The 20,519-nt window shown below is 33.0% G+C and overlaps 1 protein-coding gene across 5 annotated transcripts in view; it reads right to left on the bottom strand.

Moving 5' to 3' along the window:
• Positions 1–20,519, bottom strand: part of LOC111046209 (GTPase-activating protein skywalker) — a 103,737-nt gene that overhangs the window by 20,033 nt on the left and 63,185 nt on the right. For all 5 annotated transcript variants that reach the window (XM_039425051.1, XM_039425054.1, XM_039425052.1 and 2 more), the window contains exons 2-5: positions 18,400–18,588; positions 8,113–8,240; positions 6,863–6,973; positions 2,929–3,102 (exon numbers count right to left, since the gene is read on the bottom strand). In XM_039425051.1, coding sequence (XP_039280985.1) covers positions 2,929–3,102; positions 6,863–6,973; positions 8,113–8,240; positions 18,400–18,588 — 602 coding nt within the window. The remainder of the gene's footprint in view (positions 1–2,928; positions 3,103–6,862; positions 6,974–8,112; positions 8,241–18,399; positions 18,589–20,519) is intronic.

Here is a 20,519-nt window from a genome sequence, read left to right as displayed (position 1 = left end):
GTGACAACCAAAACTTTAGTTTTTGAAAAATGTTAGTTTTTTTTAATAACTGGTTATGACAATTTCAAGAAATATTATTGAAGAAAAATAGAGTTTTCAAGTATGAATCGATCTCACATATAGAATTTTCAGATGAATAAGAAATGTGTTGAATAAAGTTGTTGTAGTAAGAGTAGTAAGAGAATTGATTGATGAATGTTAACTGACCAAGAATAAGGTCAGTAGAGCTTTGAACATTCCAAGTAGAGTTGGCAGTAGTAAAGAAAGCAACTAATTCACAATTTCTCAATGTACTAGGATGTATTCGTTGATGAAATAAGCTTGTAGATGCTCTTCAAAATCACAAATTCGGTTCACAACAATTTCGATACAAACTAGCTAGTCGAATGCCGATATGAACAATAATCTACTTGCACCTCATAAATAAGAGTATTATCTCAAATCCAATATAATCTATGTTTTTTGTGTGACGTATGAGGGAAATTTGCCTTCAAGAAATGAAGTCACGATATAAAAACAATTAGTTGATTCAATTCCATCTCTCATGCAAGATCAAACATCGAGAAGATAAGACTATTTGACAAGTGCGATGAAAACCAAACAATATACCTAGATCATAGATCAAACAAACTTTGCCTTTGAATTTGAATAAATATTATTGAGGGCATACTATGAGGAAATTCAATAACAGTATAATAAATATTATGAAGTGTACAGAGTTTTATTTAGATGATGAACGAAGTTAATAAACAAACTAATCTCTTTCAGACAACAAACATCACACGATATCCGGCACATACTATTGTCACGTACATCCTAAATTGTCATTATCTTAAAGTTTTAGGCCTGGTTGCACAACAGCCGGTTAAATTTTAACCGTGATTAATTTCACGAGAACCAATCAGAGAAGGGTTTTTTTTTGAAAAGATGGCTTATCTGATTGGTTCTCGTGGAATTAATCACGGTTAAAATTTAACCGGCTGTTGTGCAACCGGCACTTACTTTTAGTTTACTATAATTTTGTACAGGTTAATTGGATATTCAACCGTTTCTGAACGACAATACAATAAGGTAAGTGATAATAGTCTACAAATCCAAATCTTCTCTTCCCCATTTTTAGAAACATCTCACAGCTCTTCTCAAAGAATTCAAGAATCCTACACTCAAAATTATATAATAAACGGTTGACGCAATTGATCATGTCTCAAATAAGAGGGACTATTGAAGAGACTTACAGGAATCTGTCTTCTAGTAAGTTTATATTTTGATTGAAGATAAATTCAAATTTATTTTTTGAGGCAGCGATGATGGTACTAAACAAATGTCTTCAAATATAATGTCTTATTTTTGGTATATAGAAGATAAAACCTTGACAAGAGTAGACAAAACATAGTTCCTTACAGTTAAAATTAATATTTATTACAGCCCAACCATAACATTTATTCGCAGAACAAACTGTAACCGCTACATTTTACTGAATATTGAAGATGAATGCGAATTTATGATGTTTTATTTAGAAAATATAGTTTTCCTACTCTTCCACCCTATTGGGTGACATATTTTCAACACCCTACTGTAACATACATAAATAAAGAAATCTAATCTAATCTAATCTAACCCTGACTTCAAAACCTAGCTAATATCCCATAATGAGAAAAATCAATTATTTACATTTCGCTCTAAGCTATTGTTTCTAGCCTGTATTTGCGATATTTTGTTTCAAGCTTTGGCTTCTACTTGCATCCAGCAATTACTATTTGTATAACAGAACGTTTGTAAGAGTCAAATAATAGTGGAGCGGTGAGGTTGGAGTATATCAGACAATGTAGCAAAGTGTTCACATAACACATGTATCTTTTATTTTTGCTGAAAGTTTTTTTGTACATTTATTGTTGTTGAAGAACCAATAAAGATTTTTTTTGATTTTGATCTAAATGTCTCCGCTTATCTCCACCTTCTAAGCTACATTTGCTACTTCAACATGTTCAGTCACATTAGAATACATGCACTATTTTTAACTCTCAGCTACCTTCTCTGATACAATCCACCTTCGCCGCTCCAATACGTTTTAACACATTTGAATGCGCATGCGTTACTCTCAACACTCTCAGCTACCTCCTCTACAAAACACTCGACTACTATTGTTCGACTCTAAAGGTCTCTGCCCACTGCACCGTATCATATTAGGACCGGTCCATGCAATAAAGAATAGTTCACGTGTATTATTGCCTGGCAATGCCCAATAGACCGGTCCGTAACCGTACCGTATATGTACGTATGTACATATACCGTATGTACCGCGTTGTAGACCCGGTTAAAACTAGTATAGCGTATGCGTGTATGTGCTATGTGTAGCACATGTGGAAGGGGTATGCAAGATCATCATACGCGTTGTCTACCAGTTATAAACGCGGATATAACGTGTATGTAACGTTGTCGATACGTAGCAGTGGGCATTGCTATGCATGTTACGTTCCGATCATGTTCCTTTACCTATCCAAGGATGATGCCACAGAATAGATACAGAATGGAAACTAGCAATCAAACGCCTATCCAACCAATGCTTTTTACATGTCACAAATACTTGGGTGCACCAAAACACGTCACGTGACTGCGCCATCTTGTTGGAAATCGAAATCCTGGTCTTTTGAATGGCTAGCGGCAATGAACGAGATCAATTGATCCGGATCAATTAAGTGATCCGAACCTCCCATTTATATACTATTACAATGCTGAACTTTCTAACAAGATGGCGGATATTTGTGCCAGGGTACTAGCCGAGTTTCCATTCTGTATCTATTCTGTGATGATACGGTGCAGTGGTAAGACACCTTAATGCAAAAATGTAATCTAATGCTGGCTCTATCAACAAAATAGAAAAATGAAATAATAATTGTGTATGCATTGCTGACCACAGAGAAAACATACTGGAATTTGCCGACAGAATTTGGCCAGCGTAGCGTCATATCCATGACTGACAATCTCCTTCATCCACTCGGAGTTCTGGTTGGACGAGTACTTGTAGAACAGGTTGAGAATGGCCATGGCTACCCGGTAGAACACTTTGATGCCCTCGTGCAGGTAGCAGTCCATCACCCTCACCTGCAACCAAAAATCACCTCTATCTAAATCAAATTTAGCTTCACATAACTAAAATTGCTCACAATATTGAAGACAATCGAGTTCAATAGATTTTAATAGAATATAATAATTTCAGTTTATAGTTTGCTACACATTTTTCGTTATCTTCAAGGATTGAATTTTTGGCATCAAATACATATTTAAAATTATAAAAATATATTTTGTTATAAACAGCAACAGAAAATCTTCTCATCCTTCTAGTCAAATGAATCGAACAAAACAAATTTTGTACCCATAATCTTTGCCAGTAATCATTTCAAAATATTTGACTGATGGTTGAGGGACCCCAGGCTGAGATTCTAAAATTGAATTATTATGATTATGATTATTAAATGAAAAATCAACATTTCTTACAATCATCAGGGTGGCCACCCATTTTAAAATAAACAATTCATGAGTAATTCCCGGTTTTCCAGAATAAAATTTTAAATTTTCCAGGTAGAGTATCAGCGCTATTTGAGGATCAAGATACATTCGTAAAGAATTTATTATGGAAATCTTCAGTTTCATCTTCCATGACGAATTGCGAATAGCATATTTAAATTACCAAATATATTGATAATTTTGACATGACAAGAATATCTATGTTTTTAGATATTTTTTTAGGTTAGGTAGTTCAAAACCATTGCCAATTATTATTGCTAGCCATCAAGTATTTTTTTATTTATTTATGTTTATTGTTACTGTACACTTCTTTACTAAATTAATAGAAATTTATGGAAAAATTAATGAGTGATAGCAAAAATTCATGAGGAATACAATGTATTTTTCCCAGTTAGTAAAATCATAGAGAAACAATAACGTAAGTAGATATCCCATGGTATAGTGCGTTTATGTCGCAACTTTTATTGTTATCTCAAGTCGATTACTAGGTATCGATTATTGTAGATTTTTACTGTTTTGATGGGGTGAGAGTGTATGAACGGCACAATATGAGAGACTACCAGCGTCACACACCTTTTTTGGAAAGAAATACGTGGCCTATCGGCTTGAGATAACAGAAAAAGTTGCGACATACACGCCCTATACCATGGGATATCTACCCAAGCTATTGTTTCTCTCTGGTAAAATCATGATGAATTCAAGGTATTCCCGGTAGGTGGCCACCCTGAATCATTCAGAGTACAGAGACTTCTGAACCCGTAAAACACTGCAACGCTAGATGTCAACTGGGTTGTTATGAAACCACCCTGCCTGATTGACAAGCATGGATAACCTTCACTTAGTTTGTTCATATGCACTAAAAATGTCTATAAAGAATACGGTACCAGCTGCATAAATTCAAAAAATATATTCCATTTTTTACTAAATTGAAATTATTCTATAACTGGAAAAAATCCAAATAATATTCAATATCTTAACATTTGAACCACGACCAGTTTATAGTTTATAGTAATGATATTCTAGCAAAGAGAATATGGCTTTCAAAAATCCAAAAATACTAATGATGCCCTTTTTGAGGTAACTAGATACGTAATAGAATCAATAAAATCGAAAAATAAAGTAATTATTTCTTTCCTTGACTTGGCTGAAGCATTTGATTCGGTCGATAGGGGAAAGCTATTGAAAAAACTTGAAGCTGTGGGAATTAAAAACTCTGCACTCCATTGGTTCACTAGTTACTTTGACAAGCGTTTACAATTTGCGCAGATTGAAGGGGAATTTAGTGAGAGGGATAGTGTTGAATACGGTGTCATTCAGGGCAGCACCCTGGGCCCAATATTGTTCCTGATTTACATTAACAACATTTCCCAACTGAACACAAGAAGCAAAGTACTCCTATTTGCTGATGATACAATTGTCATTTCAGCAGGTAGAGAGTGGGAAGAAGCCTATGAGAATGCCTGTTCTGACCTATCAAAAATTAAAAATTGGTTTGACCACAATAGTCTATCAGTAAACTTGAGCAAAACCAAATATATGCCCATTGTGACCAGGAATCAACCAGACCCAGGCTCAAGGCAAATCAAGATGCACTCCTTTAGAAATATAGTATCATCAACCTGCTCTTGTGGATCTATTAATAGAGTGGACCAGTATAAGTATCTTGGGGTCATGTTTGATTATCGTCTGAGTTGGGTTCCCCATATTCAGTGTTCAAAACACAGACTGAGAAGATTGTGGTATGGGTTTTCCCAATTGAGCCATGTGCTGGAGGATCTATCATGCCTATGCACAGTCAGTATTGGAGTATGGCATTATTGTTTAAGGGGGAGTGTCATCTGCAGGTCTTAAACCTTTTGCTGTCACCCAGAGAACAATTTTAAAAACAATTTTGAAAAAGGAATCAAGATACCCCACAGCGCTGCTGTTCTCGGACTTCCCTGTGCTCAACATCAGACAACTATACATCAAAACATTACTCAGTTATATTAGGAAACATAAAGCAGATCTATTCATCAATATCGAACATAATTATCAAACACGACATAGGAACAACCATGGATATTATATACCTAGATTGATACACGGAACTGAACTCAAATCACCATACTATTTAGCTCAGATTTTATACAGGAATGTTCCAGATAATGTGAGGGAGGCCGAGAGCAGCAGCAATGTGATTTTTAAAAGCTCGTTGAAGAAATGGCTCTTCAGCATAGGCTGGATTGGAGCTGAGAGGCTAATTCACTCACCTTACACCTAGGAAGAGTAAATGCATTGGGGAATAACTTTATACATTGATATTTCGAAATGGTAAATTCATTTATACACTCATACCTTACGTTCAAGTATTTAGAGTTTCAAAACATAATAGAGGCTTATAAAACAATAAATTACCTCCGATTTTTGGGTCCTCTTGCTCTCCCACTCTAGATATCAAGCTACACCCAACACTATACTATGTTATCACTTATAATTCACCTACTGTTATCTGAATCTTAGTTGTGTAATTTTAATCACACATATTGTAATTTATAGTAAATATAATATCATATAACTACTTATTGAATAATACTGCTTGCAGGAACTGTCCCCCAATCTCAGACGCATAGTCTTACTGGGGGAATTCCACTCAATCAATATGTTCTTTCTACTGTTTTTGTAAAAATGTGATTCTTATTTTGTTGAATATCAAATATAAATATGTACATGTATGGTATACCAAGTGGAAATAAACGAATTGAATTGAATTGAGTTTGTCTATACACAATACTTCAAGAAAAGAGAAAAATGCATTCTCAAGTCTATAATTGGTTTTTCTTGGCAACTTTGCAAGAATTTTCATTAGTTGTCAAACGCTCATCCATTATGTTCATTGGCATATTTCCTAGTTGAATTTTACAAGAAGAAGACAGTTCAATCATCATTTTTCCAATGATTTAAAAGATAATAGAAGAGTCTACTTTTGTGAAGAGCCTTGACTGTGGCATAAGATACACTCAGTTTCCACAAAACGGTCTTTCTGATTTAACTGTTGCTTAACTCGAGAATTATATGATACTAGATCATAAACTCATATTGTTATGAGGGAATAAGTAACATTTTTTCAGTAATTTACTGCATGGTTTAGCTTCTGTATGAATATAGTTATAGCTTCAAATTATCAAATTCTCAAACTCTTTGCTAGTGTTTCAATCCTCTACGTAAGCATTGAAACACTGTTTCAATCTTTGATTAGATGGAATGATTTGTTGAATATTCATAGCAATATAAATAGAAACTACAGTTTCTTGGGATATAACACTTTATATGTATCGTTACGATGCATTCAACTTACTAGATGAGTAAATGGTAAGCCCTGAAGAATCCACCACATCCAATCACAAAAAATTCTCTCAGCCTTGGAAGATGGGGAACAGGACCTCAGCAGGTGATTGGTTGCAGATTTCTGTAATCATATCAACATTATTTATTGCAACCAACATTTGAAATTGAAACATCCACTATGCTTGAGAGTATCATAGGCTATCTTTAAAGATAAAAGTGGAAATAATTTATAATACTTCACTTTCGAGATGATTCTCTGAAACACATGCACTAGCACTGTAAATTGACCGTGATCATTCATATTCTGATTATTTGTATTAAACTATTAAGTCTATCAATAATATATAAGACACTGTAAGGAAATATTATATCGTAAATTTGACCTTCAGTGAAAATTCATCAATGAGACTTGAGAAGTAAGAAATTTAAAGTATTATAGATAATAATAAAATAGAATATTTATTTCGTCAAAATACAAGATACATAAGACAAATGTAAATTATTATTATCATTATTAATCATTAATTCTTTCAGTTCATACAATTGTCATTATTATTGTTATTATTATATTATGGAGATATAAATAGATTCTCACGACCTATGTAATAAATATAAGATAATACTATTTTATGATCACTCGAATTTGTAAACTGTCATATTATGTCCAGTGAGAAAAAATTGAATAAAAAAATTATTAATGATAATACTAATGAAAATATGAATATTAAGATTATTGACAAAATAATAAAGTAGATAGAAAAACGATCCGCAGTTTGAGAAAAATGACTAATACTATAAACGAAGAAATAAGGAATAAGGAATTATTTCTAATACTTCAAATTTTCTCTGATATTAATACCTGGTTTACCCAAGAATGTGATTGATGCAAGTATGGGGACAGTCCGACGTTAGCCAATCATCGCCAAGACCATCTTCCACACACAGGCTTTGCCTTTGTGGAGAGTTTTCATGAAGTTCTTTAAAATATAATGTTGTATTTTCTGTAGCTACGATATAATAGCAACTAGATTTAGTTATAATGATTAATTTTTTAGTTCAACTGTAAGTTTTATTTATGATTGTTTGGTTGCAGGAGATGTAACGTTGTTGTATGATATGAATATTTGTACCCTGAAATCATGATAATAAAAACCAATTTGATTTGATTTATAATTTAGGAATTGAAAAGATTTTAAAGAAGAATTATTCAAAACATTTGTGTAATAATGTTAGATAATCAAGTGAAAATAAATGACTCACCACATGTTTTTTGGCAATATGCATGACAGTCTTCCAAGTAACTTCGTATAGTAGTTTGGTTTGAGTAACAAAGACTTTGTCTTTGTTGGAAGCAACAAGAGTGGCCAAACTGTTGTAGCATTCCTCCTCTGAAACAAACGCAATCACCTATTATTATTCAACATCATATGGAACCGTCAGATTTAACTGGAGAAAAATGCACGATCATCACTGGTGAAAAGTGAACAAAATATTGAGTTTATCCTTATTATTTCTTATATCTCGTGAACTGAAGGAATTGAAAAAATAGCCTAGAGTTACACAGCAACAGACGGAGGGAAAACCATCCCCAGGTTATCAAATGTTGCAGCACACACAGCCGTCCGTCTGTCTGCGTATTTTTTTTGAATTGCTCCAAGGGCGATTTTCTAACGTCTGCATGCCTACCTACGTTTCAGATAGCAAATGCGCTAACTCTTCTTTATCAACAGTATCGCAAGGGGCACTGGGTTTTATTACACGGTTTCAAGGTCTATATAAAGAGCTTTCTATAGAAATAAAGGTCATCTATAGATCTTGAGCGATTTATTCACAAATGTGAACAAATCTGAAATTTGTTTTCGGTTGAACGTTGATTTTGTCCGCCGACGTATGCGGTTATGTGCGTTGAACAAAAACATCTGTCAGCATGCATATGTCTTTCTGCATACGTCTGCCTGTTGCTTTGTGCGCTGGCCTTGAAAGTAAGTGATAAAATTGAATAAGATACTATCAATAATGCTCAGGAGAAATAATGCACAATGTCAATGTAAAGGAAATTTTTCTGAGATTACGGATAGATAAATTGTTCACTACTAAGTATATACATTTTTGTTAAAAACTCAGAAAGTCAAAGTAAAAATTTTTAGTGAGGAAACATGAAGAACCCAAAACATAACCTACATGAACTATATGAGAGTTGATAGGAAATGACATTGGGTAATACGGAAAGGCAGAAATTCCGAAAGGATCTCTCTGCCGATAAAACCCATAAGAATAAATAAATAAAAATGCATTTTTGTTGAATTGGAATTGTGAGAATTACTACTACTATCATACTTCTTTAAATTAATTTGCACACACAAAACATAAAACGCTTATATCGAGACACAGTTAAAAATTTTAAGTTGACTAATGTTTCTTTAATCGAATTTTTCCAACTATCCATGTTGCCTTTTTAAAAACAATATGGATTTAGCTCTTACAATATTTCACAAAAAAACGATACCATACATGATGAGGATTTGGCTCTATGGATTTAGCTTCATGGATTTAATTCTATTATTGATTCTATGGATTTAGCTTTATTGATTAATTATCTTCATGGATTTGATTCTCACAATTCAATGAATTTAGATGGATTTAGCTCTATGGATTTATTTTACCAGAAAATGAAACCATACACGATGAGAATTTGAATGAATGTAAAATATACTTTCAGCAATACAGAAACATCCACAACACTAAATTCTACAAATAATTTAAATTCCCTCAGCCAATCTGTCAGATAAATAGTCTAGGTGAGCAGCCTCAACAGACTTTGGTACAAGTAACACACTAAAAAGAGATGTGTCATTCCAATCTCAAACGAGAAATTGAAGATGACATCTTCAAATCTATTCCACTTTTATACATCAATTCTTTGAGAGAGTAGAGTCATAGTGGGATATCAATTAAATTAAATTGAAGTACTCAATGAGCTTGTAAGTTTTTATGGGACGTAGTCTTACAAAATAATGCTCTACATCTAATTGGAGTGAAACAAAATAAATAAAATATGAGATGATTCAAAAAGACGGAATTATGAAAGTGAATAGATGATAAGAATTCAAATAGAATTTTTAATAATGAGTCAATTTTTAATAAGAATCTTTAATAATGTACTAGTAGTTCATTCCATTTGCAGTAGAGAAAAGATTAATGAGATTAATGACTTGAATTATAACCTTTTCAAGTTATTCATCAATTAACTCTGCAAGTGGTATGCTAATACAAGATTACAATTTTAGTGGAGTAATTACGTATTTGCTCAATCACTCTTCCTTGTCTTATTTAATTTGAGTATGACCCTGATAAATCTTCACATTATTAACAATTGAAATATTGTGTCAATGATTACGGTCTAGAGGTTGCTACGTGACTTCTAACCAGAGGGTCATGTCGGGGAGTTGGCGGAAAATTTGTCGTAGGTCATACTAGCATGATTAATTATTCGTGGTATCTTAATCTCGGCTTCCACTGTAAACGTGGAAAGCACGCAGCAAGGTCTCAGGTCCCAAGTCTTCACCACAATCGATCATTGACCACTATTGAATCAGTCAACAGTCTGCGATATAATACTTTATCATACATCATTTTTAAAAGCCTGGGTCCAAGATTCAGGAGTGCTAATAACAGTTACCCGATTACAGGTACAGTAAATTCAGTAACTGATTGAAATCACAAATGAAAATCTTTATACAAACTTGCTCTGTTAACAGTGGAAGCCTATTATTACCCAATTTGAATAAATTCTAATTTATTTTATATTTTCTACCCATTATTGAGTTACAGAGTATTTTGCAAACTCAATTGCTGAGTAATATTATAGGTTTCATTTAAAATCAAGTTACGGTACTTTACACTTGCATAATTTAAAAAAATGTATCAATATTTGGGGTAGTAGCCTCTGTTTATAAGTATCATTATTATTAAACATTTATTACAATTGAACCACTGAATTAGATTTTTGATTTGTAAGTTCAAATCCTGTAGGATACCGTATCACGATACTGTATATATTTTCAAAATATGACATTGACTTAGGTAAGAGACACACCTGATCCGTTGTTGATTTATCTTCAAAAAGACTTATATTTCTGAAGGTGCTGTCTACTTGATAAAATTATATGCAACTATATAAAGGACAGGGTGTCCCACGTAACGTGTAACAGCTGAAGACCTTAGAATAAAAAGTTCAAAAACGTCAAACAAAGGAACAAATTATATGAATCTTATTGGAAATTTCTTCCTCATTCCTAACATATCTTTAGAATTAGATTTTGACTGATGGTTTTCTAGTTACTGAGGTTTTTAAAAAATATCGAAAAATCTATATATCTTGAAACTTAAGGTGGGTATAAGAAAATTTACTGGTCATTATTTGCTGTAAATTTCAGGTCTTCGGCTGTTGAGCTTTTCGTGGGACACTCTGTATATTTAAAAAAGACCACTTTTAAATATAAGTAATAATTATATCTAATAAATAGACCACTCGTTCACATTCACTGCCAGCTTTAGAAATATAGTCACATCCACATAAATGCAAAAATATGAAATTATACTAATGATAATGGATAGGGAGGGGAAACAAAAGCCCTGGGAAATACTGCATAATTTCAAACGTTCTTCCGCTTGAAATAAATATAGTAGGAAACGTTCTAAAAAACAATTAACAAAAATTACATCTTCCTAATACTTCAAACTATAAATTGGGAATCATATTGAGTAGAATAGTAACAGTAAGTTAGTAAACATAATGAAGAATAAAAAAGCAGGAGATATAATAGGAAAATAGTGCAATAACATTATTTCAAGGACAAGGATAGAAAAGCTATCAAAGTAACATGCAATTGGTTTAAAATGAAATAAAAACTTCAGGCAGGTACTGGATAATAAATATCCAAGATTAAAGCGTTAAAATAATTCTGATTCAAGTTCATGACCATAATTACGTTCGGAGAACATTGTCGATCTGTTCACAAAAAAAAACGAAAAATTATTAGGGAGCAAGTGGGACTTCATAATCTGTCAGCTGTCAGGAGCGGGAAGGATAGATAGGAGGGAAATTTCGTGACAGAAATGAAAGAGGTTATAGATTTGAAAAGCAAATACATACTTCACATGTGTGTGTAACTTCTTAAAATATCTGAATGAAGAAATGTAGCAATGTCAAATCACAAGAAAAATCCGGATTAAGGAAATTTGGATTTTGAGATAGAAAAAGTATATTACATAAGCAATCTACATGGTGCATGATTTCTTGGAAGAGCCATATATACATTTTATGAATCGGAACTATAATTGAATTCACTAAAATTTGAAAAGATATCGCTCGGAATTAAAAATGCATTATTTGATTGAACTGAATCTTCAATTCTATCGATTTTGAAAGGCAACTAGAGATGACGATTTCAAAATAACCAATTGCGTATAGTTGATTTTAAAATCAAGCTTTAAGTTGAAATATTGAAGCGCATCAAGGATAGTAATCGGAGAACGTTCAAACATTATTATTCTCAATGAAAAATTAGCTCATGGATTTCAAATTTTAAATGGTTTACTAGATAAGCTATGTCAAGTTAAGTTTGTTCATGGTTGAGAAATTTCAATTCAAAGTACAAGTCTCATATAAAATTATATTGTTGTTTGGTAAGAGTTTGATATTGTTATTGTATGAGTTTGATATTGGAAATAAAGTAAAATCAAATTTTTCGTCACCAGCTATTTTTCAATCATTATAGCTTCATTACTGAATATTGGTTGACGTAATTCTTGATGCTGTTATATTCTACTAGAATTGAGCCAAATAATAACGTTATTAGAAGCATTCAACTAGTTGAAATAGTCAATTTAAAATGACATACTACGAAAAAAGAAAATTTTAACATTCATGAATAACCACAGTCACAATAATCACATGGAACTCAATTTTCCTAAACTAACATCTAACATTCACGCACAAAAAAGGTGAGCATAGACTCAACTAAGTGATCCTAGGTCACTGATTAGCAAATTACTAGGTTGGAAATGAATCATTCATCAGTCGCAAGATTAACACTATTACAACATGAGTTTATTTGTGAAACCAAAATTTGTTATTCATATAAGATACATACTCAGTTCCAGATTACAAACTAAACTAAAGGTATTACAAAATAAACTAACTAAAACTAAACCATTATAACAATTTTGGCTTTGCACATAAACTAGAAAAGTTTATTTCGTTTATTTGTAAAACAGAATTTGTTATTCTTATAAGATACACACTCAGTTCCAGATTGGAAAATTTCGTCAGGGAATTTAAAAATACGACCTGTGTCTCCATTAAATAAGTATGCTGAGCCAAAGATACTAGAACATGAATGATTAATATTTCTTGCCCTGGATTGGAACCTTGGCAAAATAAAAAGAGGAGCAAAGATGATGATGATGATCGATCGTGAAGAGAAAATGAACTGGAATGGAAAGGACATCAAACCGAAAGATCCAACAAGAGACCAACTTTGAGTGATTATGTTACAGTTTTTTTCAAAAAAGCAAAACTACGAAATTCGAAAAAATAGAGAAAAATTACATTTGAAACTCACGTATTTGTCGAAAACCACTTTTATTGTACTTATATCGTTTGTACTGGTTGATAAATGCGTAGTGCAAAATTCAAACATTTATGCATATAAATATAGATCGACATGCTCTTAAAATACATAGACAACAAAGCATTCTTGTACAACTAGATTATAGGCTACATGTATCGTCTACAAATGCAATATGTTTATATGTTAATTATATGCAAATGTACGTTTTGAAACTCCATTTTTTTGTACATTTTGAGTTTCTATCTTTACATTTATTGAAAATTGAGAATAGCCCTTTTATCAGATGATGACTACTTACCAACTTCTACTACTACTTGGAACCGTGGTTAGTGTAGTAAAATCATGAGTTTTGGATACAAAAAATTTTTTAAATGATATCTTGTTAAATTTAATTATCATAATTTATCTTTTTTTTAGATTTACTAATGAAAAAAATTCTTGACACTCCCGGAATTATACCAAACCAAATTTTCAAGAAAACAAGAAGCTCTCATCTTTTATAAAAATATTGTAGCAGTATTTGCTACTGTAACAGTAGATAAATTAGATAATCTAGATAAATCAAACGGGAGACTCAATTGATAATTCCTGTAATAATGATTCTAATAAAAGAGAATTATGGTTTTTGTATTATTTGTAATTTGTTGTAGGCAGAATAGAACTAATTTTCATTTTCAGAGATAAATAATAGTTATTATTTCTCCCCTTGCAGGATACAGGATACAAACGTGCTGTGAGCCAACTTGAGGTAATTATATCTCCCTCTTCAAAATAACCCACTCAAGCCCAACAAGTATAGATTAAGAGGACTAGTTTTGTTATTGTAAATATGGTGAGAAGGGGTTGTGCTCAATCTGCATTGATAATTTGATAACAAAACATAATTAATGAAGGCAAACAATATTTGCATACAGACTTATGCGCCATTTCACTTTTCATTAGCTAATGCTGAACTTATTATATCTGTATCTAACTGTTTCTCTACAAATACAGATATAATAAACATAGCATAAGCTGATTACTTTTGACGGCAATGGAAGGGCTGTGGGGGGTGTGAGGGTGCTGGGGCGGAGGAGAGTGGATGATGTTAGGGAGGAGGAGGGAAAATACTTTATGCTGAAGAGAATAGCACAGGACAGAGTAGAATGGAGAAGGAGGAATCTTGTATGGACCTGCCCAAGGGCAGAGCACTAGTGATGATGATGATGATGATGATGAGCTGATGAAAAATGAAATGCGCCTGTTTGTGGCGCATGAGTCTGTACCCTTTAAAAGGCGAGCTCTTGCCTTTTACCATGTACCATTTTCCTCTATCATAGTTAGTTACCGTACCGTACCAACTAATCTATTAATTTGTCAATATTTGATGTATCGACTATCGAGAGAGAGAATATATCAATATTTTGATGAAAATGTCGACATTCATAGAAGTTCTTCATGAGAGGAAAGTATCTATTTATGAACTATCAATTTATTCTATTATTTTTATTTATTCAATTCATGTTATTTTATTTATTTACTTTACTAATCCATTTTATTCAATCAAGTATTTCATTAATTCCATTTATTTTATTCCATTGATTTTCCATTTATTCTATTTTATTTATCCAATTCGTTCTACCGCCACTATTTTATTAGTAGGTAGTAGTAGGAAATTACCCAATTTATTTATGAGCTATTAATTTATTCTGTTATTTTCCAACAATGTGCCTGGGAAAATACACCACTACTTCAAAGCAGGATTTTCAAAGGTAAATGCTATCCTGTAGCGGTAAGAGAGTTGATAGAAAAAAGAAGAAGATCATGGCAATCAACAAGAAATCCAAGAATTAAAACAGAACTTAATAGAATTACTAATGAACTGAGAAAGATGATACAGGATGTAAAACAACATGATATCAATAAATACTTAGAAGAGTTAACCAATGAGTCTACTACAAATTTTTCATTATGGAGATCAACCAGGAAACTGAAGAGACCTCTTGAACAAGTTACACCGATAAGGAAGAATCAAGATTGCTGGGCAAGGAGCAATAAAGAGAAAGCCGATTTGTTTGCTGATCATCTGGAAAAGGTTTTCTCACCTCATGAGGAAACAATTATAGATGAGAATCCTCATCATCTTGGAGCAGGAGTTATCACTCCAACATCGCCAAGGGAGGTAGAATATGAGATTAAAAATTTGAGCAGAAAGAAAACGCCAGGTTTCGACTTAATAACTGGAGAGATTCTACAGGAGCTCCCAAGAAAAGCAATTGTGAAGCTATGCCATCTCTTCAACGCTTCATTCCGTTTGAAATATGTGCCAAGTTTCTGGAAGGTAGCCAATGTCATCATGATACCAAAACCTGGAAAGCCACCACATGTTGTAACCTCGTATAGGCCAATTTCACTACTGCCAGTAATATCAAAATTATTTGAGAAACTTCTACTGAAAAGATTAAAGCCTTATCTGGACGATAATGGATTAATACCAACCCATCAATTCGGATTTCGAGATAAACATAGTACAATAGATCAGGTGCACAGAATAACAAATATTATTGAAAATACATTTGAGGAAAAGAAAGTTTGCTCTGCAATTTTCCTTGATGTAGCACAGGCTTTCGACAAAGTATGGCATTCAGGATTGTGCTACAAAATGAACCAGTTCTTACCAACAGAATACAGTCTGATACTGAAATCATATCTTCAAGACCGTTATTTCAGGATAAAACAAGATGATGCTTTTTCATCTCTCAGAGAAATCAGGGCTGGAGTTCCTCAAGGAAGTGTGCTGGGTCCCATCTTGTACCTCCTATACACATCTGATATACCTCAACCCAAAAACGTAACAGTAGCAACATTTGCTGATGACACAGCAGTTTTATCAGTTGGTGAAACTGTTGAAGCTTCTACAGAGAAATTGCAGGTGGCAGTCAACAGAATCAATGTTTGGACAAAACACTGGCTTATAAAATTGAATGAAGCAAAATCAGTTCAAGTCAACTTTACAAACAGAAGAGTTCAATATATCCCCTTAACACTCAATGGGAATATTGTACCCTACTCCAACACTGCAAAGTATCTAGGCATGACACTGGATGCCAAGCTTAGATGGAAGGAGCATGTGAAGAAGAAAAGAGAACAACTTGGCATAAAATTCAAGAAAATGTACTGGCTACTTGGGAGGACATCAAAGTTGTCAAATTATAACAAATTGCTTCTCTACAAGCAGATTCTCAAGCCGGTGTGAACCTACGGAATTCAACTCTGGGGCTGCACCCGACCATCCAATATCGACATCATCCAGCGCTTCCAGAACAAAGTACTCAGAAGTTGTGTAGACGCTCCTTGGTACATCAGGAACTCTGATCTCCACCGCGACCTGGGAGTGGCGACAGTCATCAGTGAAATCCAAAGATTTGCAGAAAAACATGAGAAAAGACTTCATCAACATGTGAACGTGGAAGCAATCCAGCTGCTCAATGTGCATGGAGTAAGAAGACTGCAACGCAGAAAGCCACACAAATTAGTTTAGTGCTAAAGTGTTCAATTGGAAGTGCAAAGGCAGAATACTGTATCATTTTATGCTAAAAATAATATTTATTTAATCCTTGACCAATATAGAAGGCTTAACCAATGGGTTTTACCTTCACAAACAATATTCTTATCAATTTATGTCAAAATAGAATAGCTTATTAGTCTTTAACTAGGTGCTATAAAAATCAAGGAAAAAAATTTTTTTTCTTTATTCTATTCATGTTATTAAGAATTAAAAATCTAAGTACCTTCTTTGAAAATTGTTTACTTACGTTTTATCAAGTGAATGAATAAAAAATGTGCACTTCGTACACTTGAGTCCAACTTTGACGGCGGATCAACCAAATCTATTCATATTACATATTTTATTTATTTACTTTACTGTTTACTCATTCATTTTATTTTACTGATTTATTTATTTATATCATTCGCTCTACTGTCAATATTTTTAGTGTTAGTAGGAAAGTACCTTAAATTATAAAAACACTTCACTTAAATGGGCTACTTTTGTACAAATTAATAAAACAATATAAAAACTTTTAGTACCCTTTATATTAAAAAACTTTAAAATATTTCAACGACTAGTTTCGAACATAACTTAGGTCAACTTGAAAATTGAAGTTCAACTTGAAAATGACCTAAGTTATGGTCGAAACTAGCCGTTGAAATATTTTAAAGTTTTTAATAGTAAAGGGTACTAAAAGTTTTTATATTGTTTTTATTAACCTTAAATTATTTATGAACTATTAATTTATTCTATTTTTTCTTTACTTTAATCATTCATTCTAGTTATTCCATTTAGTATTTAATTCATTCCATCTATTTCACTTTATTATTTACTCATTTATTCCATTTTATAAGTATTTTATGAATAGTATTCTATTCATTTTATTATTTACTCATTTATTCCATTTAGTATTCAATTCATTCCATCTATTTCATTTTATCAATTTTATTTATTCTATTCTATTCATGTCATCAGTTCCTCTGCCAGTATTTCTGCTAGTAGTGTTGCAAAGAGCAGGGTGCATGCATGCAAGTGGATGAGCAGTGTTCTAACTGACATGAAGTGGAGCAGGAGTGCGGCAATGGGATAGACGGCGGGCTAAATATATATTTCATTTATTTACATTACACATTCATTTACTTCATCATTCGTTCTACTTCCAATATTTTTAGTGTTAGTAAGAAAGTACCCTAGATTATATATTAACTATTAATTTATTCTATTTATTTACTTTACTCATTCATTTTATTAATTTCATCTATTTCATTTTATTAATTTTTATTCATTCTATTCTATTCATGTTTATTAGTTGTCCTGTCAATATTTGTTAGTAGTGTAGCAAGTGCAGGGTGCATGCATGCAAGTGGATGAGCAGTGGCCTACCTGACATGAAGTGGAGCAGGAGTGCGGCAATGGGATAGACGGCGGGCGAGTAGGTGATGTCGGGGCAGGCGAAGCCCAACACACAGACGACGCGGTCGGTGACATTGCGTCCCTTGCGGTTCAGGTGGTAGCTCAGCTTGCGAGTCGCGTCCACAAAAGGCGGCAGCAGGATCGGCTTTTCCGGCAGCTCTGCAAACAAATTCAAACCACAAATTAATACTTCACACTACTCACATACAGAAGTAATAATTCTCCTTAGTAAAAAATAACAGAAAGAAGGGTACTAGTTTATCCAATAAAAAGTCGAATAAGTATCCCTGAGAACATGAGTGATTCTCAAACCAGTAAATTTTCTATTGTCAGAAACACATAAATATATCAATTAATCAATTCGTTCCTCGCACACAGGCTTTGCCTATGTGAGGAACCTTCTTCAAGTTTTGTATTTGTATATTGTGTATTGTTTGTACTTTCTAAGAAGAAGAATAAAAATACAATATACAATATACATAAAAGAAATCAAAACACAAAAAAACCACAATCAAAAATAAATTTCTAATAAAATACAAAAACAGGCTTCATGGCGGGGTGTGCTGAAAAGAAAGAAAGGAGGAAAAATACCTAGCCAACTATGGTTTCCCATGTAATAGGCAGTAAGAGGATATAAAATTAAAGAATGAAGGGTGAAGAGGAGAAGAAAAGGGAAGTATTGGAGAAGAAAGTAGGAAAAAAGAGAAAAAAATGTGCAAAAATTGTAAGCGAGTCCACTTTCAACTAATGTATCTAAAAGAATTGGCCTTGCAAACAGTAGTTTGAGCAGTAATCCCGAGATTCATACGTCGATATGGAAGAAAAAGTTACTGTATGTCCAGGTTTTTATTTCTAGTTTAGTTTTCTACTAATCTTAAAGTCTATGAGGAAGTGGTCCGGAAGGTTTATTAGTTTAGTGCTTATATAGATCAACTGTTTCCTTAAACATTCAATATTGGTGTGATATGTGACATATCTATTTGCAGTGGGCCTTAAATGATAATTTTTACAATTGAATTTAAAGTGGGGTAAAACCTATCTCAATGGGGGCATGAGACGGTCAAGCTAGAACAATACAAATATGTGACCCTTTGGCAGGTAGATTTAGCACATTTTCGACCATTGTGCAATGAAGCGTATGCCCCCATCCTTTTAAGTTTAGTGACGTTATTCCACACTTTTACTCGAGAATTTTACTCGTTATTCCAGAATTTTACTCTGGGATTTCCATTTCCGTGTTCTGTACAGGTCCATCAAAGTTATAATTTCCAACTATTAGACAGTCTATACTCTGTAGCTTTTGGTGCAACATGGAGCTCCTGCAGAGCTTATCAAGATGCGACAAATATCTAAATCTACATCGAATTGCGAATCAATTATGTTCGTCGTGTGGTAAAAACAAACCCTGCAATGAAATGGTGTGTTTCACGCAATAAATGATTTTATTATATAACGATTTTAGAACTCGTATAAGGTTATCGGAGATGTACATAGGTATTGTTTCAAAACAGAATTTTCAAGTCATCCTTATTAAATTTGGAAAAATAGTTGAATTCCATCATTATGGAACACAATTTTGAGCCTATTCTAATATTATCAAAGAACTAATTTCCTTGTGCTAATTGATATTTTTAAACGATGTACATAATTATGTCGAGTTGTAAGTTGCGGACCAGAGTGGTGGATTTTGAAGTAGGTTTTCAAAATATATTTTATGCTGATAAACCTATCTGGATGGGGGCATTAAGAGATCTATTGTTTAATATTGGTTGAGCATTGACATGGGTTGACAGTTATTGTTTCCCATTCAACCAGCGTTGGAGGAGGGGTATTGTTCTCTCTTGACCATTCCATCCAGATAGGTTTTACTCTTAAAGTGCGAGGAAAAAGGGATTTATATTTTATGAAGTATACAATTACGGTTTTAATATATAATTGTCGTTTTATCATTACCTTTAAGTCACTAAAAAGAACCATCTCGGTATGGTACAATCTAGGTTTGTTTAAAATAATTTTAATGATTAGTTTTTGATCCACGAATAATTCCTCAATATGACAGTTGAAACAACAACTGTTATAAAATAGTGGCA

This window comes from Nilaparvata lugens, chromosome 3 (genome assembly GCF_014356525.2).
Source record: "Nilaparvata lugens isolate BPH chromosome 3, ASM1435652v1, whole genome shotgun sequence".
Lineage (NCBI taxonomy): Eukaryota > Metazoa > Arthropoda > Insecta > Hemiptera > Delphacidae > Nilaparvata > Nilaparvata lugens.
This window is presented reverse-complemented; position numbering and strand designations above follow the sequence as displayed.